Source organism: Pteronotus mesoamericanus, unplaced genomic scaffold (genome assembly GCF_021234165.1).
Source record: "Pteronotus mesoamericanus isolate MK-2021 breed Mesoamerican mustached bat unplaced genomic scaffold, CSHL_Meso_final contig_226, whole genome shotgun sequence".
Lineage (NCBI taxonomy): Eukaryota > Metazoa > Chordata > Mammalia > Chiroptera > Mormoopidae > Pteronotus > Pteronotus mesoamericanus.
Genome location: NW_026555093.1, coordinates 552,121 through 579,332, shown reverse-complemented (window position 1 = coordinate 579,332; position 27,212 = coordinate 552,121). Strand labels below are relative to the sequence as shown.

Sequence of the window (27,212 nt, the reverse complement as noted above, 5' to 3'; positions counted from 1 at the left end):
CTTGGAATATTCTATGTAGACAAACATGCAAAAAAGGATGAATTTATTTATTCCTTCTCAATCTACATGCCTTTTATTTCTTGCTTTACTGAACTGGACTTTTTCAGCACTACACTCTTTCTATTCTACTTCAGGTATCTCTGCTCTGTTTGTTTTTTAATTGATGTAAAATTCAGAAAACAAAATTCACCACTTTAACCATTTTAAATTTGTGTATCTCCCACCAAATTCATGTAATGAAGCCTTAATCACAGTACCTCAGAATATGACTTACTTGGAGATTGGGCCTTTAAAGAGGTGATAAAGGTAAAATTAGGTTGAAACCTGATCCAATGATGAGTGCCCTTATAAGAAACAGAAATTTGGACACAAAAAGTGATACCAGGGATGTGCGCACACAGAGGATAGGCCACCTAAACACACAGTGAGAAGGCAGCTATCTTCAAGCCAAGAAGAGAGGCCTCTGAAGAAACCAAACCTGCCATCACCTTGATCTTGAACTTCTAGCTTCGAAAACTGTTAGAAGATAAACTTCTGATGTTTAAGCCACCAAATGTGGCCTTTTGCACCAGGCTCCTTTCATTTATCAAGTATTCAGGCTTCATCCATGTTATTGCATTTATCAGTTCTTCATTCCTTTTTATGACTGAATATTCCATTGTATAGACAAACTACATTTTTAATCTATTTTGTCAATTGATGGGCATTTGGGTTGTTAAATTTTTTGGCTATTCTGAAAAGTGCTTGTACAGGAACATTCATGTACCAGTATCTAAGTACTTGTCTTCAATTCTTTTGAGTATATACCCAGGAAGAGAATTGCTAGCTCAGATGAAAACTCTAATTTTAGCTTTCTGAAGAACCACCAAACTGTTTTCCATAGCAGCTACACCATTTTTCATTCCCACCAGCATATATTCCCCACATCTTTGCCAACACGTTATTCTTCATTTTTTTAAAAATTATGGTCAACTTAATAAATGTGAGGTGGTATCTTGTTTTAGTTTTGATTTACATTTTCCAAATGACTAAAGAGGCTAAGCATTTTTCCATGTGCTTATTGGCCATTTGTACATCTTTAAAGAAATGTCTATTCAAGTCCTTTGCCCATTTTTGAGTTGTTTGTTTTGTTGTTTAGCTTTAAGAGTTCTTTATACTAGACACATATCAGCTATATGATTTGCAAATATTTTCTCCTATTTTATGGGTTGTCCTTTCACTTTCTTGATAATGTCTTTAATTTTTATAAAATTCAGTTTATCTAGTTTTTATGTTATTCATGCTTTTGTTGTCATATCTAAGATTACAATGCCAAATCCAGTGTCATAAAGACTGAACTCCATATTTTCTTCTATGTGTTTTATTGTTTTAGCTCTTCTACTCAGGTCATTGATCTATTTTGAGTTAATTTTTGTATATAGTGCATGTGGATATCCAGTTGTCCCAGCACCACTTATTGAACATACCATTCTTTCCTTATTAAATGGCACTGGCACCCTTGTTGAAAATCAACTGGCCATAGATATACAGGTTTATTTCTAGAATTTCAATTCTATTCCATAATGGTCTATATATCTATACTTATGCTAATCCATAGTTTTATTTACAGAAGCTTTGTAGTAAGTTTTGAAATTTGGAAATGTGATTCCTCCAACTTTGTTCCTCTTTTCCAATATTATTTTGGCTATTCAGAGCACCTTGTAATTCCATATAAATTTTAGGATCATCTTTTTCACTTCTGTATAAAGGGCCATTGGAATTTTAATAGGGATTGTATTGAAGCTGTAGATCTCTTCGGGAAGTATTGTTGTCTTAATAATATTGAGTCTTTCAATCAGTAGACATGGAATATCTTTTGACATAAGTATTCTTTAATCTTTTTCAGTAGTATATTTTGGTTTTAACTTTACAAGCCTTTCTCCTCCTTAGTTAAATTTTTCCTAGGTATTTTACTATTTGGGGTGCTATTATAAATATAATTATTTTCTAATTTCCCTTTTGGATTGTTCATTGCCGGTTTGTAAAAACACAACTGATTTTTATATTGATTTTGAACACTACAACTTTGCTAAATTCATTTATTAGCTCTAGTAGCTTTTCGAGGCTTCTTTGGGATTTTCTATACATAGCATATGTCATCTACAAATACAGATAATTTTACTTCTTAGTTTCCAACTTAGATGCCTTTTATTTCTTTTTCTACATAATTGTTTTGGCTAGAACTACCAGTACAATGTTAAATAGCAGTGGTGAAAGTGGGCATCATTGTCTTGTTCCTGATCTTAGGGAGAAAGCTTTTAATCTTTTACCATTTAGTAAAAGATTAGCTGTGGGTTTTCATAAATGCCCATATATCCTGAGGAACAGTCCCTAGATTCCTAGTGTTTTATCATGAAAGAATGCTAGAATTTGTCAAATGCTTTTTGTGCATCGATTGAGATTATGTGTTTTTACCATCGATCTATTAATGTGGTATATTACATCCATTAATTTTTTTATGTTGAACCCTTGTTTGTATGCCTGGGATAAATCCCACTTTGTCATGGTATATAATCCTTTTAATATGCTGTTGGATTCATTTTGCTAGTATTTTGTTGAGGCTTTTGGCATCTATATTTATAAGGAGTATCACCTTGTAACTTTCTTGTCTTTTTTGTGATACTTTTGTCTGGCTTTGGTATCAGGGTAATGTGGGCCTCAAAAAATGAGTTAGAACTGTTGACTCTTCTATTTTTCGACAGCATTTCAGAAGGATTAGTGTTAATTCTTCTTTAAATGTGTGGCAGAATTAACACATGTAAGTCACTTGATCTTGGATTTTTCCTTGTTAGAAGATGTTTTACTACTGATTCAATCTATTTAATTTTTATAAGTCTTTTCAGGTTTTCTATTTCTTTTTTAGCCAGTTTGGACAATTTGTGTTTCTAGGAATTTGTCCATTTCATTTAGGTTATCTAATTTGCTGGCATATAATTGTTCAGTTTTACCTTATAATCTTTTTTATTTCTGTAAGATTGGTAGTAATGCCCCTACTTTTCTTTCAGATTTTAGTTACATAGGTCTTCTCTCATTTTTTTCTGTCTGGATAAAGATATATCAATTTTATTTATCTTTTCAAAAAATTAACTTTGGGTTTATTTGATTCTATTTATTATTTTCCTATTCCTTATCTTGTCTTCATTGTAATATTTATCATTTCCTTCCTTCTGAGTGCTTTGTAGTTTGCACTCCTTCTAGCTCCTTAAAGTGTAAAATTAAGTTATTGATTTGAGATATTTTGTTTTTAATATAGGCATGTACAGCTATAACTTTCCCTCTGAGAATTGTTTTTGCTGCATCCCTTAAATCCTATGTTGTGTGTTCATTTTCATTAGTCTCAAAGTACTTTCTAATTTCTCTTGTGATTTCTTTGTTTCATTGGTTAAATGTGTTCTAAAATTTCCACATATTTGTAAAATTTCCAGATTTCCTCTGTAACTGATTTCAGACGTTATTCCATGTCAGTAGAAGATGCTTTGTATGATTCAATCTTTTGAAATTTATAGGACTTGTTTTGCAAATTAACATGTGGTTTATGCTGGAGAATGTTTTATGTGCACTTGAGAAGAATATGTATTCAGCTGTTGGTGAGTAGAGTATTAGATGTAGTTGACTTCCACTTTAATTCTTCTATTTCCTTTTATTTTTTTTCTAGCTATTTTCTCCTTTATTGAATGTGGTATGTAGAAGTCTCCCACTACCATTGTTGAACCATCTACTTTTCCCTTCAATTCTGTCAATTTTTGCAGGATATATTTTGGGGCCTTTTGTAAGGTGCATATATGCTTATAATTATGGTATCTTCTTGTTTGATTGACACTTTTATCATTATGTAATGTACACCTTTGTCTTATTATAATTTCTGTTCTTAAAGTCTATTTTATGTCTTATAACACTATAGCCACTCCAGTGCTCTCTGATCACAACTTGCATAGACTATCTTTTTACATTCTTTTACTTTCAACCCACTTTTGTCTTTGTGTCTAAAGTGAGTCTTTTATAAAAGTTTTTTTTTAAACCCATTTTGCCAACATCTGCCTTCCAATTGGAGAATTTACTTATATTTATATTTAACTCAATTACTGATTAAAAAACAAGATCTCTGCCCTGGCTGGTGTAGCGCAGTGGATTGAGCATGGTGGGCCTGCGAACCAAAGGGTCACTGGTTCGATTCCCAGTCAGGGCACATGCCTGGGTTGCAGACCAGCTCCCCAGTTGGGGGCATGTGAGAAGCAACCACATACTGATGTTTGTCTCCCTCTTTCTCCTTCCCTTCCCCCTCTCTAAAAATAAATACATAAAAATCTTTAAAATTTTGTCTGCTATTTTGCTACTTATTTTCTACATGCCCTACTTTTTTTTGTCCCTCAAATTCCTCCACTACTGCCTTTTTTTGTATTAGACCAACATTTTCTACTGCACCCTGTGAGTCCCTTCTCATTTTTTTTTTTACTATGTATCTTTATATTTTCTTAATGGCAGCCCTGGAAATTACAATTAACACTTTAATTTATAACAATCTAGTACAAATCAATACCAACTTAGTTCCAGTCATATACACATTGCTCCTATATAGCTCCATTCCTATTCTTTTATATTACTATGTATTATATATTTTTACAGTATGTTATCAACATAGAATTATTGCTTTATGTAGTTGTTTTTTAAATCATATAGGAGAAAAAAAGAGGAGTTAGAAAATTGAAAATACATTAATATTGATTTTTATATTTAATGGTGTAGTTACCTTTTTGGTGTTCTTTTTTTCCTTAGTGTGGATTCAAGTTACTGTCTTGTGTCCTTTCATTTCAACCTAAAGATCTCCCTTTAGCATTTCTTTTAGGGCAGATCTAGTAGTGACAAAATGCTCTCAGATTTTTTTTTTAACCTGGGAATGTCTTCATTTCCCCTTCATTCTTAAAGGATTATTTTACCAGAAATAGAATTCTTGCTTAGTAGTTATCTTTTTTAAAAAATCTGCATTTAAAATATCTTTCCACTGCCTTCCTGCCTCCCTGGTTTCTGATGAGAAATTGCCTCTCGATCTTATTGAAAATCCCTTGTATGTAATCAATCACTTCTCTCTTGTTGCTTCAAGATCCTCTTTGAATTTCACTTCTGCACTTTGAATAAAACATGTTTCAATATGGACCTTCTTGAGTTTATCCTGCTTAGAGTTCTTTGAAATTCTTGGATATGTAGATTCAAGTTTTTCATCAAATTTGGGAAGTTTTGACCATTATTTCTTCTTATATATTTTCTGCCCCTTTCTATCTTCTCATGGGGCTCCTGTTATGAGCATATTGATATTGCTTTCAGGAGCCCCACAGGTCTCTTAGACTCTGTTCATTTTTCATTCTTTTTTCTTTCTGTTCCACAGACTGGGTAATGTCAATTGATCTGTCTTTAAGTTTGATGATTCATTCGTCTTCTCAAATCTGCTCTTGAACCTCTCCAGTGAGTTTTTCACTTCAATTATTGTATTTCTCAGTTCCAGAATTTTTATTTGGTTCCTTTTTATAAATTCTCTCTTTATTGATATTTTCCATTAAATATTCTCTCTCATTCTCATGGTTTTCTTTAGTTCTTTGTACAATGTTTCCTTTAGCTTTTTGAGAATATTTTTAAATAGCTGATTGAAAGTTTTTGTCTAATAAGTCCAATGTCTAGGCTTCCACCGGGAATTTTTTTAATGAATTTCTTGTTTAAAGGTCATTATTCGCTTCTTTGAATGGCTCTTTTTTGTTGAAAACTGGACATACGGAATATTATAATGTGGTAACTCTGGAAATCAGGTTCTACCCACTCCCCATATTTTGTAGTTGTTGCTTGTTTTATCTGATTTTGTTTGTCTGTTTGGTGACTTTCCTGAGCTAATTTTTTACAGTCTATATTCTTTGCTATGTGTGGCCACTGAAGTCTCTGTCCTTAGTTAGCTTTGTGGCCATCTAGTGACTTGACAGAGATTTCCTTAAATGCCAAGATTCTGGTGTTTGTTTGTTTTTTTGTTAATTAAGTACTTGCCTAATACTACAAAGTTTTAATTAGTTTCTAGAGTTGTAATAAAGTTGATTCTGACAATTTTTGCAAGATTATTTGCTGCTTTGTGGAAGAGGACTTCTGAAATTTCCTACTACTATGCCATTCTTTTATGTCACTCTATTCAATTTTTTACTCAATATTTTTTTCTGTCTCATTCATACTGGATAATTTCTACTGATTTATCATCAAAGTTAACTGTTTCTTTCCTCTGTCATCTCTGTTCTGCTCTCAGATCCATTCAGTGAGTCTTATATTTCAGTGGTCTTATTTTTTGGTTCTAAAGTTTGTACTTGGTTCTTTATGTCTTGCATTTGTTTAGTGAGACTTTCTATTTAATAAACATTTGTTGAAAGAGTATTTGTGATTGTTTTCTTTGAACATTTTTATAATAGTTGCTTTAAAGTCTTTAAAACCTTCTGTCATCTCAGTGTTAGCATCTGTTGATTATCCTTTTCCATGCAAGTTGAAATTTTTGTGGTTCTTCAAATGCCAAACAATTCTGCATTTTCTGCAGAATTTCTGCAAAATTCTGGTGTATTTTGAATATTATGTTAAGAGATACTGGGTCTTGTTTGTATTCTATGGAGAATGTTATTTTTGTTTTAGCAGACAATCTGCCTAGTTAAATTCAGGTTGAAATTTCCACAGTGGGCTGCATTTCCAATGTCCATCCAATTTTCAAAGCCTTTGTAGTGCTCTTCAGATCTTTCCTGCATGTTCACCACCTAGTGGTCACTATAGGACCTATGTGGTGGTCTGCTAGTTAATTCAGTTCTCAGTTATGCTAATTAGGATCAGATCCACACATACATGGCTGAAAAGTGAGCCCAGACATTTATAAACTTTATGAAGTTGCTTTATCACACTCCTTTCTTCATGTGATTTCCTGGAGACTACCCCTTTGGGCCTTCTGCCAGAAACATGGAACTCTAGTTACTCCTCTTTTGTACTCTTTCATAATTGAGCCTCTGAATGCACAGAATATTTAGTAACCAGGCTTCCATTCTTACGCCAAAATCATTATTATCATTGGCAGCAACAGCAGCAACAGCGACAAGAGTTCTCCTAACTAACAAAATAAACTCTCTAGGAGTAAACAATTATTAGGATCGGTATCCTAAAGCCACATACCCGAAATCTAACATTTAATGATCCCTGAGAAAAATGGCAGGCTCCTGACCCACTCACCCTAATATGAAGCTCTTATTGACAAGCCGAGACCACAAAAAATGAATTATCACTCATCTTTTTGTTGCCTTCTTCTTAAAAAAGGATAAGATAAAAATAAACATAAAACATGACCACCGAAGAAACAGATAACTAAAAAAAATATAAAATTTAATATTTCCATATTATATCAGTAAATCAGGAACAGGATGCTGTAAAATGGAAATAACCAGTAAACAAGGGAAGAACCTCTTGGAACTTAAAAATATAAAATTGCTAAAATAAAAACTTCAGTGAGTGGGTTGGAAGATAAAATCAAGAATATACCTGAGAAATCAGAACAAAAAAAGAGACAGAAAATATGATTGAAAAGAGTCACTGTGGTTACCCTAGGATCTTTAATATCTGACTAATAGTACTAGAAAGAGATAGGAAAAACAGGGGTAGAAATTATCAAAGAATAGAGAAAAGGATAGGACACCTCTGTCTTACTAACTTACATGGAGAAGGAGGGAGAAAGTCATAAGGGAGGAAGGTGTTAATTCATCACTTTATGTTGGGACTTCAAGTCCATGAGAGAAGAGAAGTATATTGGCTTAGGTGAAGGTAAGCACTGACCATGAATAGAAGGACTCCTATCCTGATTCCTAAAGCCAGCACATAGCCAGGAAGTCTTTCTCTACAGCATAATGTCGGGAACCGTCCTGCCTGGTTTCAGGGACTGCAGCGTCACCAACAGGCAAGAGGGGCCCAAAGCTGGAGCTGAGCCAGGACGCCTTGGGAAAATAAGCCACGGAGGAGACAACACCTGTTCCCCTGGCAGGGGTGCAGCCCCTGCCTCCCTCACATCACCCTGCATGGCCCCAGAGGATGGCTGGTTAGTCAATGATGGGTAAGATCCCTCAATGGCAGGGGCAACCTAAGACAGGCATAGTTGCATAGGAGCCATCAAGGAAGGACTTGGAGGACAGAGAGAAGGGGCAAAGACCCTCACCCCTCAGTTCTGTCATGGCTGGAGTCCTTATTCTATTTGAAAGAAGTCTCCTTATCTCTTGACTGCTCTGCTCCACCTGCTTGACCACCTGACTGGGTCAGTGAAACAATACTAAAGGCAGGTACGGCCCTAAACTGGATCACACAGTTCCCTGGGGGCAGTTAGTCCTGGGAAAGGAGTGCATTCAATTCTATGAAACTTACTTTGCTAAGAATGCCCTCGAGTTAATGAGTACTGATGTTTGGAGTCCAAGCATAGGATGAGATTTCCCAGGTTTCAGGGCCAAATGAGTGCCACCTTGTCTACCAGATCCTGATCTGAGGCAAATATCTGTGTTCCTTCAATTATTATCTATGATCTTTGTTTTCTGTAAACATAGTCTTTAAGCATTGATTGATAAGCTTTGCACACATGCTGTATACCCCTGTGCATACCATTCTCAATAAAAGCTACTTCAAAGGAAGGGCTTGCGGCTTTCTCCACTACAGGGAATCGCCACCCCTTTTTCCTGGCAGACTGAGGGTGTCTGGATGACTTATTTCCTCATCTGCAGCATCTGGCGGGACTCTGTGGGATGGGGTACCCCCCCTCAGCATAAGTTTGTTTACATCACCTCCCCAACACTGCAGATGCCATCTTAGAGTCAAACATCAGGAAAAAAGGAAGTAACTGAAGGATTGGCAAATTATCCCCTGAAGAGTGATTTAAACTTGGAGAAACTTTAAATTGTGGGATTGGATTGATTTATAAATAATATTTCTTCTTCCCAGGTAGTGAGTAGTTTATGGATTGTTTTATCTGGGGAGATAAAAAAAAATAGTAGAGAATTTCCCAGAAGGACAAATGCTGTGTGATTGAAAGTATGTGCCAATTTGAATCATAGAATAACCACAGTCTAGATATGTCATAGAAAATTTCACAACCTCAAGAATAGAGAAGTTCCTAAAAGCTATCAGAGAAAGAAAAAAAAATTCCCCTACAAAAGAACAAGAATTGAACTGGTTGAAGACTTCATCAACAACACTGGATGTTTAAAACAATGAAACGATGTCTTTAAAGTTCTGAGAAGGAAAATGCTGATGTAGAATTATTTCTCCATTAAGGTTATAATTAAAGAATAAAATTTTTTTTCAGACAAGCATAGACTCAGAAGGTTTAGTTCAAAGGCACACATTTCTTAGGAAGTTACTAGAGGATCTTTAACAGCAAAATGATAGACTGAACCAAGAAAGGTCACATGAAACCCATACAACAGCAGAACCAACCCCAGAGGATAATGAAGGAAAGTCCCAGGACATCAGCTGAGACCAGATTAGGGGAGGAATATGGAGGGTTTCAGGGAACAATCCTAGAAAAAGGAGGGAATCCAAAGAAATTGATATTACTTGTAAGGAATTGGGAGCTCAGTGAGGTGATAAAGGCAGAAGAATAAAGGGGGAAAAGCCATTCTAAAACCATATGAAGAAGCAAGCTATACAAGAAAGAAAATAGAATCATAGTATATCACTTTATACTGCTTGGTTGTACATGGAATAATATTTACATAATCATAATATAACAGTATATTTTCTACTCTTAGCATCAACTAGGAGACAAAGCACAGAAAACACAATTATTTTTACAACACAGAACAAATATAATTTGCACCTGTGAAAATATAAAGGCTTGTGGTAAAACTGCAAGTAACAGAGGGAGCCAAAAAATCTTGTGTATTTTCCGTTGTTGATAGAATAAATAAAAGGATAAACTTCATTTAAGATTAAAAAAAGTTACCAACCAAAAAATGAAAAGTAGTACCAAAAGTGCCCAAAAGAAAATGAGGATGGGGCAGTGTAAGTGAACTAAACCTTCATTTGTGAGAGCAAGATAACATAATAAGAAGAATAGTTAATATATAAAATTAGTAAACCAAGAAAGAGTATCAGCCCTGGCTGGTATGGCTCTGTGGATTGAGCACTGGCCTACAAACCAAAAGGTCACCTGTTTGATTCCCAGCCAGAGCACATGCCTGGGATGCAGGCCAGGTCCCCAGTAGGGGACGCACAAGATGCAACCACATATTGATGTTACCCTCTCTTCCTTCCCCTCTCTCTAAAAATAACTAAATAAAATCTGAGAAGAATCAAGATGGCAGAGGAGTGAGTAGAAATCACACTGACCTCCTTCCAGGACCAACCTGAAATTACAACTAAATTGTGGAGAAATTACCTGGAACAAATAACTGAACAATTAATAGCGAGAGAGGAGCCTTGTAACCTTGGAGACAGAAGACTTGGCTTTAGCACAATCTAACTGGCAAGGAGTGCGGTACAGACCTGAGAAGGCGGGCCAGGGCGCCGACGGGAGGCAGGACCAGAAGGATATTGAAACGGCCAGTTGGATCCCCCTGAGAAGAGCGGGGTCTAAACCAAAAGCGGGGATCTCTAGCCCACAGCACCAGGGCCCAAAAAGTACACAGAAAACAGCCAGCTGCAAAAAGTGGCAGGGTTGCTCTCTGCCAGAGACAGGCGGCTGGAGATGCAAAGAACTGTTTAAAGGGCCAATGCATAAATTTTTATTTGCAGCCATTTGCCCTGGTCTCCGATAAAGGTAGGGACAGAGTGGCTAGACATGCCTGCAGAGACACTGGGGAAGGAGGCTTTGGGGAGAGAACTAAGAGAGCAGCCACCGGGATACCTGTTTGGACTCCTCCCCCATAGGGCAGCGGCATGACATGGCCAAATAACCCCGCCCCCAGGAGAGACTCCACCCCGCCCAGAGCTGTCTAAGGCGGCCTGCTGAGTGCAGAGTGAATAGATTAACAGCCGAAGGAGATGGCCACAGACAGTGGATTCATGGAAGTCTGTAACAGACTACCGAAGGTCAGCCAGGGTCAACATCTGACATCATCAGAGGCAGATCCAGAAAGTAAAAACAGCAGTCTCCTACCACAGAAGTTCACACCACAAAGTCAGGAGATCAAGACAGATCAACTTAAGAAGCAGAAGGAAAAGAGAAGAGCCTCAAAAATAATGGGAAAACAAAGAAATACGCCCTACTCGAAGGGAAAGGAGCAATCCCCAGAAGGAGAACCAAATGAAAGAGAGGCAAGTAAACTATCAAGTATTGAGTTCCAAACAACAGTTCTAAGGAAGCTCAATGAGCTCGGTGAGCTCAGAGAGAATTACCAAAAACTAGAGGAAAATTACAAGGAACTTACTGCAAACTATATCAGCATGAAAAAGGACATAGAAACTATCAATAAGAGGCAAGAGGAAATGAAGAATACAATTTCTGAATTGAAGAACACAGTAGAAGGAATCAAAAGCAGGCTAGATGAAGCTGAGGACCGAATCAGCGAGCTGGAGGACAAGATAGAAAAAAGCTCCCAGAAAGAGCAAGAAAATGAAAAAAGACTCAAAAAGCATGAAGAGGCATTAAGGGAAATGCAGGACAACCTGAACTGTAATAATATCCATATAATAGGGATACCAGAAGGAGAAGAGGATGAGGAAGGGATAGAGAACCTGTTTGAAAAAGTCATGATGGAAAACTTCCCTCATTGGAGGAGAGAAAAAGTCACACAAGTCCAGGAAGCACAGAGGGTCCCATTCAAGAGGAACCCAATGAGGCCCACTCCAAGACACATCATCATTAAAATGGCAAATATCAAAGACAAGCAGAGAATCTTAAAGCAAGCAAGGGAGAAAGAGGTAGTAACATGTAAGGGAGCCCCAATACGACTAGCAGCTGACTCCTCAATAGAAACCCTGCAAGCCAGAAGGGAGTGTCAAGAAATATTCCAAGTCATGAAAAGCAAAGGCCTGCAGCCAAGACTGCTCTACTTAGCAAGGCTCTCAATTAAAATGGAAGGCGAAATACGAAGTTTCCCAGACAAAAGAAGGCTAAAAGACTATACCTCCACCAAACCAGCACTGCAAAATATGCTAAAGGGACTGATTTAAGATGAAGAAAAAGTTTCAATGAACACCCAGTTCCTTTCAGAGTTGACAATACTTGATATTACCCATATTTTTAATGCTCATTAATCTGATTGTGACAATGATGTTATTTTAATTGTTCCTTTACTATTTCTTGAAACTAAACCTGTTCCGGTATATTTCTTGCCTATTTCTATTACTTTTTTTTAAAAAGAAGCTTTAAATGACTTTTTGGTATTCTTTATCCATTTATTGATTAAAGGTTTGTAGAACTTTTTTCCCTAAAAAAAAAAAACACCCTATTAACCATGTTTTAGATGTGTTGCAAATACTTTTCTATTCTATTCCTCGTCCTTTAACATTTTTTATATGTATATTACTATATAGTTAAAATTTACTTTATAACTTCTGGGTTTGAATATTTTACTTCAGGTGATGAAAAATATTAGTTCTATTTTCTTCTAAAACTCCTTAGATTCTACATATTGATTTTTAACTCACCTGAGTATTTCTTGTATAATGTGTGAAATAGGGCTCTATATTTGTTGTATTTCAAGTAATAGTGGGCCATACACCTTATTTGTTGAGTAACCCTTATTTTACCCATTGATTTGAAATATGAACTTAATCATATTGTTAGATATATACATTTGTCTCTATAATGCTCATTGATCTAGTTGATTATTTCTGTGCTGATGTCATGTTGGTTTAATTGCTGAGACTTTATAGTGGTTTTAAATTTTTAAAATATTTTATAATAAACTGACATCTAAAAATATAAATAAAATCAATCTGCATTTAAGAAAGAAAGAGAGAGAAAGATGGAACTCCTACCTTTTGTGACAACATGGATGGAACTGGAGAATATTAAGCTAAGTGAAATAAGCCAGTTGATGAAAGACAAATATGATATGATCTCACCTATAAGTGGACTCTATTCAGCAAAATAAACTAACGAACAACATAAACCACAGGCACGGAAACATGGAGCAGACTGAAAGTGACCAGAGGGGAGGGGGAAAGAGGACAATGGTGGAAAGAAGGAGAAGGGACTAGACAAAGAACATGTATGAAAGACCCATGGACATGGACAACAGAGTGGGAATTGACTGTGTGAATTGGGGGTCAGGGTGGGATGGGTGGAGGAGGGTCAAGGGGTAAAAATTGAGACAACTGTAACAGAACAAACATGATTTATAAATAAAAAAAGGAAAAAATAAAAATAACTAAATAAAATCTTTAAAAAAAAAGAAAGAGTATCAAAAGTATATTATTTAGCCCTGGCTGGTAGGGCTAAGTGGATTGAGCACCAGCCTGTGAACCAGGGGGTTGCCAGTTTGATTCCTGATCTAGGGCATGTGCCTGGGTTGCAGGCCAGGTCCCCCTGGTGGGGGCAGCGTAAGAGGCAACCACACATTGATGTTTCTCTCCCTCCCTTTCCCTCTCTAAAAATAAATAAATAAAACCTTTTAAAAAGTGTATTATTTAGAGATATCAAAGTAAACATCAGAACCAAAATCAGAATTAGGAGAAAGAAGTGGTTTCTTTTGGCTGGGGCTATTTTAAGTCCTGTACCATTCGATATTTTTACGCATGTGCATCTATTACTTTGATGAACATTTTAGAATTACTGTTACATAATGAATCAACACTTTTGTATGGTTCAACATCCCAAAGCTATATAAAGGATAAAATGAAGTCTCCATACCCTCTACTTCCTCATCCCACTTCCTCTCTCTATGGTGTTTCCTTTCTTACATTCTATGTATCTATAAGCAAGTGTGCTGGTATGTTCATGTATATATTTTCTTCCATATTCCTACATGAATGGTAGCATGCTATATATAATATTCTTGCACCTCATCTTTTTTATTTAACAAATGAATCTTGGAGATATTTCTGTATTACTATCAAGCTTCCTCATATTTTTTTAATGACTACATATTAATCCATTATTTGGATACAACATACTTTATTTAATCAGTCTATACTGACAGACATCTGTTTTCTTCAGTTTACTGCTATTTCAAACAATGCTACAATGCTATAATAATAAATTAACAATTATAAAAAAATGTAAGACAGTCTTTGCTTATGTTCCCCAAATGGATAATGAATTTGGCTTTCATCTTTGCATCCTCAGTGCCTACCATAATGCTTAGCATATAGTATATATTAAATCAAGATTGTCTAATTTAGGTTGAATTGAATTTGAATGAGGAAACTAACCTATGAGAACATTTGAATGTGATACCGTAATTCTAAAATCAAGTTTATGGAACAGCAAAAACAATAGTCTATACAAATCTATAGTGCTCTGCATACTCAGTCTTTGTTTTATAATTCAACAGAAAAAAGGAAAAGTAGCACTGCAACTCAGTTCAGAATAACCGCAAGAAAGGAAACGCGGGACTGGGTTGTGATGATATAATTGCAATTAAAAGGCTGCTTATATGATCCCAGCTCTCTATGTCCCCCATATCCAAGATGTTATAAAGATTCAAACTTCCATGTTAATGGGTATAAGTATACTATAGGATTCTTAGTGTCTTACCAGTGAGAGAAATAAAATGATACAAAACAATCCAGTTCCAGGACTAGATTAACCCACCAATACATACATACATGTCTGTCATACTTACTCTGAGCTCTTTTGGGCCTGAATGGATTGAAAGCAAGTGTAGAGTACCCGGCCAGTCTACAAAAAAAAAAAAAAAAAAAACAAGTAAATAAGAAAAAAAGAAAGGTCACACAGAGAAAGATTAATTTTGAAAAATGTACAGCAATTTAGTAGACTGTAACCTAAAACTCAAAGGCCATTCTGAAAGTGGAAGGTTAAGAGATTACAAACATGGAATATGCCATAAATCAGTTTCTGTAAGAAGTATTATATAACTAAACATGAAATGGCCACAATCAAGTATCTGCTCACGTGACAGCAGAGAACTATTCACAAACATGAGAACCAGGGAACTAAGATCCAGAGTATTCAAACTGCTTTGTTGGAAGCTGACAGACTTATTCAACAACTATTTATAATAACAACAAATAAATTTATGATTACAAAACGAAAAGTACTTCATACGAAGTATGAAGTTCAAAATACTGAACTTCAGTGTCTGTGGTAAAGTGATTTTGTGAAGAGTAATAATTGTTAACACGGATTCTGAGAATATAACTTATGTACTAAATGATAGAACACACTTGGTATTCTTGGCAAAATTCATACCTACAATGTTAAAAAGAAATTTTCTTTTTGTTTCAAGTGACATATACAAAATCTCTTGACATGAACATAAAATTCAAAAAGCAGCACTCTAAATAGAGAAAGGCAAGACCAGCCATTGATTGAGTTAACATCTCTGAGCTTCAGTTTGCTCATCCATAAAATAAAGATAATAATAATCCTCATAGGCTTGTTGTCAGAGTTAGAGCATACTTATGTAAAACACCTTATAAGTATGCACCATACAACAGGCGATAAGTGGAAGCACTTGTTACTATTAGTAGCAATCAAAATATATGCAGAATCCAGCCACTTCTCATTGCCTCCACTCCTACCACTGCAATCAAATCTCTTTCTAGACTACTGTAGTATCTTCCTAACTGCCTTCAGGTATACCATGGACTTCATACCACCTCCCTCCCCATGCTCCCAACCCCACCTCGCGTCCAGTGTATTATCAACACAGTAACCAGAAAGATCCCATTAAAACAAAATCACCTTCTAGCCCAGCAATTTTCAACTGGTGTGCCGCAGAATTTTAGTAATTAATTTATATGTGCCATGAGATGAAAAAGGTTGAAAACCGCTGCTCTAGTGGCTTCTCAACTCAGAGTCAAAGTCAAGGCCTTACAATATCTGGCCCCAGTTATCTTTCACACCTCCATGTAGCATGACCGAATGAGTGATCGTACAAACCAGGACACTTCCAGGAACTGAATTAACTGAACAGGAGACTGGGATAACTGGGTAAAACTGGGACTAACAGAGGCAAACTGGTCAGAGGGACACATGGTCACGGTCTTCCTCACTCTGCTGCAGCCGCACTGGCTTCCTTGATGTCCCCTGAACATGGCACACTCACCTCAGAGTCTTTGCACTGGCTACTTCCTCTGCCTGGAATGCTCTTCCCCCAAGACATCCACAAGACTTGCTCCCTCACTTTCTTCAGGTCCTGACTCAATGACTTTTCTCACTGAAACCTTTCCTGGCCACTGTATTAAAATTGCAAAAAGATTTTTCTCTATTCTGTGTGTGTATAAACACACACTCATGATACACATGTGCATATGTGTGCACACACAATACCTTTGTGTTTTTATCTTCTATGAAACAGGAAAAAATAAGTCCTACAAAGCCTTGATCCATCATCTGGTACATGGCTTGTGTGCGAACATCTGTAAATAAAAATAAAATCTGCTGTCAATAAACTGTGTGGTATATAATCCTCCCAGGATTCAGATTCTATAGGCAGAAAGGGATATATTCTCAGGACATAATATGACTGTCAAAATATAAATATTTCACTAGGTTAGAGGAATACTATGGGAGGCCTGCAATTAAATAACAAAACTTATTAATAACTCTAGACCACCTAGCCCAACACTAGCCCTTCTATGAAATGTACCATAGAAAGAGAAAAATGGAAAACTTCAATTAGCCCCCAAAACTCTATCATTTCTTCCAGGGGACTCAAAGAGAAAGGACGGTATTGTAAGGAGACAAAAAGATTTCCTAGAATAAACCTTTTGATGGACAGTGTCTAGGGAAGTAAATATATTAGACTTTATACTAAAGAATGAAGTATAGAACTATTACAGAGGAAATTCTTATAGAGGAAACCAATGTATAAAAGTGATTGCAATAGAATTAAATTCAACATTCCAAGGAGCAGAAATAAAAATCTCACAATATGCTTATGCAATTTTTGAAAAGGGAATGATAAACAGGCACCAAATAATAACATTTGAAAGGATTAGTTAAAAGATTAGCAAAGACTGAAAAGAGGCAAAATATAAAGATCTGAAGTCTTCAGATCATTGTTAATATGAAGGATATTAAAGACCAGGTATTATAACAAAACACTGTAGTGCATGGTTTTGTCCAGTGACTTACGCTCACTTTGTTTGGCAATATGTTCTTAAACATTCTTTTGCACTTAAACCTTTTAATCTGGATTGGGACTTCTCCCTGATGTCTTCCTAAGTAAAGAGTGAGACCAAACAATACCTAGCAATGAATATGAAGGAAATACTGAAACTGTTGCTGAAAATGAAAAGCATTGTATAAACAATCTACATACTGCTATAAAACCTTGGTGAAAATCTTAATACCTCTAAGTCTATTTCCTCATTAGTTAAATAGGGATATACATCACCCCTACTCTCACAGAGTTTTGTATTTTAAAAATTGCAAGAGTTTTTAGCACAATGCCTAGCACATCAAAGGTACTTTATAAGCATTCTTTCCATTCCATTTCATCCACAACCATTATTGAAGAATTACTGAGTCTGAAAAGGATTACTGTCCATACCATCCCACCCAAATTGCTTTTGGCAAGATCACCAATGATCTATTCTTGGTCCTGAATTTACCTGATTGCTTCCTCCTTGAAACTGTCTTCACTTGGCCTCACACTCCCACTTTTCCCATCTATCCTAACTTCGTTGCTAATCTTTCCCAGTCTTTTTTGCTGGATCCTTCCCCTCTTCCCACTCCCGAAATATTGGCATACCAAGAAGTAAGTCTTCAGTCCTTCTCTCTTCTCTAGCTATACTCATTCCTTGGTGGATGTCATCCAGTTCCATGGTTTCATATCTCATCTTTACACTAGCTACTCCCAACTCACCCAATAAACTCTAGTCCCATCTTCTATCCCAAACTCCAGAATTGTATATCAGTTGTCTACCTGACAATTTGACTTGGTTGTCTGAATACAGTGATACTCAGAATAGCAGGTCCGTGAACTATTTGTTACCTGTTCACAAGGAGACAAGAGCTTGAGCTGGAATGCAAATTAATGCACTGCTTCCTTCATTGGTAAAGTCTTAAGGGAAAAAAATGACACTATGTGCTTAGTGTCATAGAGGACCTATGTTCAGTATTAAGCTCCTTATATCATTGATCGGATAGCTCACAAACCAATGCCAGCCTAGGTGAGTATCACTTGCCTAATGGGCATTTGAAACTCAACATGTCCAGAAGCCAAATACTTGATTTCCCCCACAAAATCTAATACCTCCCAAAGCTTCCCCATATTAATCAGCAGCAACTCCAACCTTCTAAGTGTGGAAGCTAAAAAAACTTGCGCACCTTTTTGATTCCTCTCTCATACCCTATAACCAATTCATCATCCTGTTAGTTCTACCTTCAAAACATAACCAGAACTTGATCACTTCTTACCACCACCTCAACTACTACCATGATTCAACAAAGCCACCATCGCTTCTATCTTGGATCACTGCAACAGCCTATTATCATCCTATAGTCTGTTCTTAACCCAGTATCCAGTGATCCTTTCAAAAGTTAAGCCAGATCATGCCATGCCTCTGCTGAAAACTGCAATGGCTTCCAACTGTTGGGGACCACTTTGTGTGGCATCAGGAATTGTAGCCCCGTGCGAGCTAGGCCCCCTGCCTGTAAGCCTCGACTGGAATGCCAGGAATGCTGGGAGGCACATGGACCAAGACGAACACCGAGGGTCTCCTGGGAAATCTGGCCTAAAAAATACAACCTAATTACTGAAGCTTGCTCTGCTTCACACTGCCCTGATATGGAAAAAAACAGGTGTTCTACTTCACCACAAGGAGATAATTTCTGAGCCCCGAAAACTGCCTTAATGGGCACCTGGCACCAACTTGTCTGACAGACCTTGATTTAAGACAAACCTCTGTATTTCTTCAATTTATTATCTATAGCCTTTTTGATGTAGATTGATAGGCTTTGTATGCATGCTGTGTACCCCTGTGCATATCATTCTCAATAAAAGCCACTTTAAGGGAAGGGCTCGCAGCATTTCTCTGCTAGAGGGAATTGCCACCCCCTCTCCTGAAAGGCAAATTGTGTCTGGTACAGTTTATTTCCTCATCCGCGGCAACCTGGAGAGACTGTGCAGAACAGAGCCCTCCTTCACTCAACCTCACTTAAAAGTTAGAATACACCATGTCCTACAATTGCCCACACATTTCCTGCTGCACCCATTACCTACCTGCCCTCATTTTCTATCACTCTCCCTCATTGTCATTCAGCTCCAGCCACACTGGTCTCCTTGCTTTTCCTCATACACTTCAGGCACTGCTCCTCAGGGCCTTTGCACTGGCTATTCCCCTCTGACTGGAACACACTTCCCCCAGATATTTGCATGGACAACTCCTTCACTTCCTTCATATTTTTGCTCAGCTGTTAGCCTCTCCATGAGACTTAATCATACTACTTAAAATGTAAACCTCACCCCCACCACACAGGCACTTTCTGTGTCCCTTATCCCGCTTTACATGATTTTCCTCAGTTACCTTAATTACTTCTAACTGACCTCCTAAAATGCCAAATCCATAAGCTATAGTTTAGTCTAAATAAGCACCACCCAAGAGAACATTCTGCAACTGCATTGTCCAGTTTTTCTTTCATCATTAGAGCAGATCACTATTTCATCAGTTGAATACTATATGCCATAGTTCACTTTCATTTAGAGGCAACATTATATGAAAAGTATTTGTTTGTAAACACTAGAGACATATTCTGAGATGTTCACAGAGAACATCACTGAGAAGTATAGGACAATAAAGCAGTCTAAAGGGATAAAAGACTCACACCACCTCCCATTTCCTGGTACGAGTAGAATAATGTAAACACAGTATTTTTTTCATTTGCTCTCAACTAAAAATTTCCCTAAAACAGAAACCACATCCACACAGTTGGCAATAAAGAATTTTAAAAGAATGGGAGACAATATACACAAGTGCTATAAAAATACATGCCCTGAGGCCCTGACTGGGTAGCTCAGTTGGTTAGAGCGTTGTCCCAACGTGCCAAGGTTCCGGGTTTGATCCCCCATCAGGACACATACAAGAAGCAACCAATGGATGCACAAGTAAGTAGAATAAATCAATATTTTGCTTTCTTTCCTTTCCTCTCTCTAAAGAAATCAATAAATATAAAAAATACAAGCCCTGAGATAGCCATTATGTTACAGTAAAATTTCAGTTTAGCATTCACTTATTCTATACTTTGTCCTAATAGAGTTTCCACCTAAGTCTGTTTGCTAAGAAAGGCATTACAAATGTATAATAATACCCAAGAATTTGTTTATAATGATTCTAAGGAGTATTGACTTCTCTAGAACAGAATGCTTGTTTTGGAAAAATGTTAATTTGTTAAAATGATTGGTTGTAGAAAACTGCTTAATTAAAGTTGCAGCCTGTATCTGTCATGGGAGGCTGATCTGACCCACTAACTTTGGTGATAAATTAAGTCACAACCTCACTATTTATAGCTGTGACTATCACCTCACTCTGTATGAAAGAATTTAGCAGGTCTCAAAATTAGGAATGTAACTACAGGCACATTTCTCCTTAATATGCATTTACAGTGACAACAGATGAATATAAGAGTAATTTTAAAATAGTGTCAAGTCTCATGAGTTTTATGAAATAGCCTGCATTATTTGAATCGCCTCCCTTTCACTTTTGCAAACCATATATATATGTAAAATTCAGGTAATTTAATTGCGTGGGTATGATATAACTCAACTCTTTCACTATCACCAAACCTATGCTTCCTCCATTTCCTGTTTTCATAAATAGCATTCCCTCCTGAAACACTACCATGATCCAACAAAGGCACCATCACTTGTATGTCGGATCAAAGTAAGATGCTGTAAAATGCCTAGGCCGCTGAGTCTTACAAACTTCAGTTCAGATACTGGTTCTACCGCTTACTTAGCTGCCTGGTTTTGGACATTTCAACTCTGAGCCTCACTTTAGTTTCTTCCCTTAAGAGCCACACACTCTTCATGATCACTCCAGAAGTGTTTCAAGAAGTAGAGCATAATTACAGTGTCAAAAGCTACATAAGATACTTGAAATGTTCACTAGATTTTCAACATGGATGTCACAGGTGACTTTAGCAAGATCCACTTCAACAGAGCGATAGGCTAGAAGCCAGTCTAGAGTGGGGTGAGGAGTGCGGGCAAATGGTGAGAAAGTGTGAGTGTAGGTATCTCTTTGAGTTTGCCTATGAAGGTGAGGAGAAAGACAGTATGTACTTGAAGGGGAAGTGTGACTGGGAAAAGTTTTTAGTTGTGTTTTCCTTGACATGAGAGGTATGAGCATGTTTGAAAGCTCCATGAGGGTAGAGACCTTATTACTCTCTTTCACTGCTTTATCCGCAGCACCTTGACGAGGGCCAGACACATAGCAGACACTAACTTATTTGTTGAAGGAACAAATAAATTATGGGTAGAATCCAGCACAGCAGAAAAGGATACAAATGTAACAGAGAGAAGTACAATGAACAGTAAAGGTTCTTGAGAACATGAGAGGCAAAAATTGAGAGCAGGAGTGGATAGATGGGTATTAGCCTAGAGAAAAGGATACATTCTTTATTGTAACGAGAGAGGAGGAGAATATGGGTACAGTAATAAGTGAGTAAAGAAAAATGGAGAAAATTCCTTTTTAATTGTTCTGTTTGTTCTTTTAAAGTAGGAAGGGTGTTATCTGCTAAAAGGAAAGGAGTAAGTGGGGAGTTTAGAGCTTTCAGAATGAGAGAAAATCCATACTTGAGACTAAAATATCCTGAAACTAAATGACATGCATGATCTCAAATTGGACCCTGGACTGGAAAGGAAAAATTGTTATAAAGAACAAAATTGGGACAAATGGCAAAATTTGAATAAATTTGGTACATTACAAAGGAAAGTGTAACAATTTTCCTGATTTTAATAACTGCACTGTGGTTATGAATGTGAACATCCTTGTTCTTGAGGAATAAGTTATTTTCAAATAGTGTGTGAGTTGGGGGTATACAGAGAAAAAATAATAATGCAAATTTGCAAAAGGTTAACAATGGTTGAATCTGGTTCTTTATACTATTCTTGCAATTTTTCTGTAAGTATGATTTCCTTTGTTGTATGTTTTTATTTTTTTATTGTTGACACTACTGCAGATGTCCCCCATTTTCCCCTCCTTCGCCCACCTCCACCCAAACCCCACACTCCCTTCACTTTGGCCCTCACAGTTGTCTGTGTCCATGGGCTATGCATATGATCTTTGGCTAATTTCTTCATATTCTTGCATCCAGTCTGCTCCACCCCATTTCCTTTCTGACAGCTGTCAGTCTGTTACAAGTTTTAAAGTCTTAGTGTGTCTGCTTGACCTACATTACCCTTGCCTTTGGAAATCCTAACCCCAAACAAAACAAAAAAAAAAACCCTATTTATTTATTTAAAGATTTTATTTATTTTCAGAGAGAGGGGAAGGAAGAGAAGGAAACATCAATGTGTGGTTGCCTCTTGCACGCGCCCTACTGGGGACCTGGCCTGCAACCCAGGCACGTGCCCTGACTGGGAATCAAACTGACTATCCTTTGGTTCATAAACCAGTGCTCAATCCACCAAGCTGTACCAACCAGGGCAAAACTCACTTTATACTCTTAAAGGAAGGGATAGTTTCCTTTCCATTCCTTACATGGAAAACTTTGTCCTTTGCATATTTTATTTCTATGGTAGGGAACATAATTTAACATTGTTACTCTCATTATTTACTGTGCTTTTCATTACAGAGTGGTCTGTCTTCTCTCACTCTTTTGCTAATAATGTAACTGCTGCTTTTATTTTCTCCTTATAGTTTATCCTAGCCTGTTATGTTTTGTTCAAGTTTTTAGGCTTATAGCTTATCATTAATGGTATATTATTGTGTATATTTCTTAATCTTGAGGCTTTATTTTTATAGGTGTTTGCCCTGTTTAAATTGTTGGTACAAATGTTCTATTTCTTCTTTTTTGTTGTTACCCTTTGTTTTCCCCTTAGTACTGTGTTTTTCTTCCCCACAAAATCATAAAGTCCAAATCATAAGTTCCAAAACAGCAGAAACCATTACTGTATTATTCCATAAAGGTATCCAATAAATTTGTTGAATAATCATTTATTCAATAATCCTTTTAAAATATGTTGAAAACACTGTCTTACTCAACCCATTGGAACTTAACCTAATTCTACTAATTACCTTATCATAAAAAGCATTACAAATTTTTGTTACACACACACAAATACACATCACTGTCACATCGCTCTCCTTCCCCACTTTTCTTTAATGGAAAAAAAATTTACTCCTTCTCACTTGTCATTTTTTAACATAGCTTGGGATTATTTTCCTATTAAATATACTTACTGTACATACTTTAAGTCAACCTTTTTTAAGGTTTCTGAGAATTTAATAATTAATAATGGATTAATAGTACATAAGCTTTTGATATGAGGTAGACTGTATTTTTTTCCTTAATTTTTAAATTATGTTTATTCTATTACAGTTGTCTCAATTTTTCCGCCTTTGCCCTCTTCCACTCATCCCCCCACTCCCAGAGTCAATTCCCACTCTGTCGTCCATGTCCCTGGGGCATTCATACATGTTCTTTGTCCAGCCCCTTCTCCTTCTTTCCACCGTTGTCCTCCTTCCCCATCCCCTCTGGTCACTGTCAGTCTCCTCCATGTTTCCATGCCTGTGGTTTACTTTGTTCATTAGTTTATTTTGTTGAATAGATTCCATTTACAGGTGAGGTCATATCATATTTTTCTTTCACTGATTGGCTTATTTCACTTGGCTTAATATTCTCCAGTTCCATCCATGTTGTCGCAAAAGGAAGGAGTTTCTTCTTTCTTTTATTTTTAAATGCATATTTTATTAATTTAAAATATCAAAATCCACTTTAAAATATTAAAAATTTTAAATCCATGATAAACTCAACAATTAAAACATGACACCAGCACAGATATAATCAAATAGATCAATGAAATAAAATTGAGCATTCTAGAAACAAATGTATTTATCTGCCTAAAACTGTAATATATGATTAAATTGATATTTAAATCAATGGGGAAAATAAGTCTTATTCAAAAAATAAGGTGCATGGGCCACTATTACTTGAAATAAAACAAATACAGAGTCCTATTTCACACATCATACAAAAAATATTCAGGTGAGTTAAAAATCAATATGTAAAATCTAAGGAGTTTTAGGAGAAAATACACAATAATATTTTTCTTACCCTGAAGTAAAATATTCAAACCCAGAGGCTGTAAAGTAAAATATTGACAATAAGACTACATTAAACATTTAAGACTATATAGTAATATACATATTAAAAAGTTAAAGGAAAAGTAATAGAATAGGAAAGTATTTGCAACACATCTAAAAAAAGGGTTAATAGTTGCTTTTTTTTAGGGAAAAAATTCTACCAACCTTTAATCAAAACATGGATGAAGAATGCCAAAAAGTCATATAAAGCTTTTAAAAATAATAGAAATAGGCAAGAAATATACAAAACAGGTTTAGTTTCAACAAATAATAAAGTAACAACACATCATTGTCACAATCAGACTAGTAAGTATTAAAAATGTTGGTAGTATACAGTATTGGTGACTGGGAAAGGAACTGGATATTCATAGACTGTCTTTCTTCATCTTCTTAAAGTGGTCCCTTTAGCATATCTTGCAATGCTGGTTTGGTGGAGGTGTATTCTTTTAGCCTTCTTTTGTCTGGGAAATTTCTTATTTCGCCTTCCATTTTAACTGAGAGCCTTGCTGGGTAGAGAAGTCTTGGCTGCAGGCCTTTGCTTTTTGTGACTTCGAATATTTCTTGACATTCCCTTCTGGCTTGTAGTGTTTCTCTTGAGAAGTCAGCTGCTAGTCGTATTGGGGCTCCCTTACATGTTACTACCTCTTTCTCCCTTGCTTGCTTTAAGATTCTCTGCTTGTCTTTGATATTTGCCATTTTAATGATGATGTGTCTTGGAGTGGGCCTCATGGGGTTCCTCTTGAATGGGACCCTCTGTGCTTCCTGTACTCTTGTCACTTGTGTGACCTTTTCTCTCCTCCAATGAGGGAAGTTTTCCATCATGACTTTTTCAAACAGGTTATCTATCCCTTCCTCATCCTCTTCTCCTTCTGGTATCCCTGGGGAGTGTTTCTTTGTCTTCCCATTATTTGTGAGACTCTTCTTTTTTGCTTCTGCTTCTTAAATTGATCTGTCTTGATTTCCTGACTTTGTTGTGTGAGCTTCTATGGTAGAAGACTGCTGTTTTTTCTTTCTGGATCTGACTCTGATGATGTCAGATGTTCACCTTGTCTGACCTTAGGCATTCTGTTCGAGACTTCCATGAATCCACTGTCTGTGGCTGTCCCCTTCAGCTGTTAATCTAGTCACTCTGCACTCAGCAGGCCAGCTTAGGGAGACTACAGGGCAGGGCAGAGTCCCTCCTGGGGGTGGAGTTATTGGGTCCTCTCATGCTGTTGCGGCTCAGGGGAGTGGTCTGCCCGAGCAAGATGGCTAGTGCCATGTGGGGGACGAGTCAGCACCAGGATCATGCTGGCTATTCCCTCTGTTCTCTCCTCAAAGCCTCCTTCCCCAGTCTCTTCTCAGGCATCTCTGGCCCACTCTGCCCCCACCACTGCTGGAGACCAGGGTAAGTGGCTGAAAATAAAAATTTATATGTTGACCCTTTAAAAGGCTCTTTGCATCTCTAGCCGCCTCTCTCGCAGAGAGCAACCGTGCTGGTTTTCGCAACTGGCTGTTATCTGTGTACTTTTGGGGCTCTGGTACTGCAGGCTGGAGATCCCCATTTATGGTTTAGACCCCACTCATCTCAGGGGGATCCCACTGTCCATTTCAATATCCTTCCGGTGCTGCCACCAGTGGGCGCCCTGCCCACCTTCTCGAGTCTCTACCGCACTCCTTATCAGTTAGGTTGTGCTAAAGCTGATTCTTCTTTCTGTCCAAAGTTATAAGGCTCCTCTCTTGTTATTGTTCAGTTGTTTGTTCCAGGTGATTTCTCCACAATTTAGTTGTAATTCCAGGTTGGTCCTGGGAGGAGGTCAGTGTGACTTCCACTCACTCCTCTACCACCTTGATTCTCCTAAATCAACCTGTTTTTATGCATCACTCATTTTTTTCCCCAAGGCTTGCTAATATTGGGCCCTTTTGACTCAATTCTTGAACAACTGTTGGAGGTGAGTTATATCTTTCTATCTACAAAGTCCCATAGGCTCTGGAAATCCACAGCAATCTATTCATTGTGAACACCAGCTTAGTTGGGAGATTATTTTTTCTTTAGTTCTACCTATAGTTTTATTACCACAAATATTTTGAGATCTAGTTGAGAGACATGATGTATTCTTATTGTTAATTCTTCAAATATTGTCTGCCCTTCAACCTCAGGTATTTAATCATACTCTCTCTGTGTTGTGTCTTTAAGAGTTTTATAAATAAATGCTTTGGTATCTATCTTTGGTATTGTGATAAGCATGGAACAAAATGCCACATATAAGATTTCATATACTGCTCCTAACAACTCTGAGACCGCTAATATGTTTTCTATTTCTGTCAGGAAGGAACGTATGCCACAGAGAGATTAAAAGGTCTTCTCAACTAGTAAGTGACTGAAACATGGAACAGACTAACAGCTGTAAGAGGGGAGAGGGAAGTGGAGACTGGTTGAAAGAAGGTGAAGGGAGTACCCAAAGAACATATATGAAGTACTAAACTTTGCGACAGCATGGATGGAACTGGAGAGCATCATGCTAAGTGAAATAAGCCAGGGGGCGAAAGACAAATACCATATGATCTCACCTATAAGCGGAACCTAACCAACAATGCAAAGATGCAAGGAAAATATGACCAGCAACACTGAAAGGAAAAGAAATCAACAGAGACAAGAGGGAAGGGGGGGGGCAGGGAAAGGGAAGGGAAGGGGAAAGTCAAGGAACATATAGCAAGGACTCATGGACACAACCAAAGGGGAAGAGCTGAGGGAGGGAAGGAGGGAGGGGGCAAGAGAA

The 27,212-nt window shown here is 37.1% G+C and overlaps 1 protein-coding gene across 1 annotated transcript in view; it reads right to left on the bottom strand.

The window, feature by feature from the left end:
* Window positions 1-27,212, bottom strand: part of BRCC3 (BRCA1/BRCA2-containing complex subunit 3) — a 69,957-nt gene that overhangs the window by 15,607 nt on the left and 27,138 nt on the right. The window contains exons 6-7 of the mRNA XM_054572244.1: window positions 16,475-16,563; window positions 14,805-14,860 (exon numbers count right to left, since the gene is read on the bottom strand). Coding sequence (XP_054428219.1) covers window positions 14,805-14,860; window positions 16,475-16,563 — 145 coding nt within the window. The remainder of the gene's footprint in view (window positions 1-14,804; window positions 14,861-16,474; window positions 16,564-27,212) is intronic.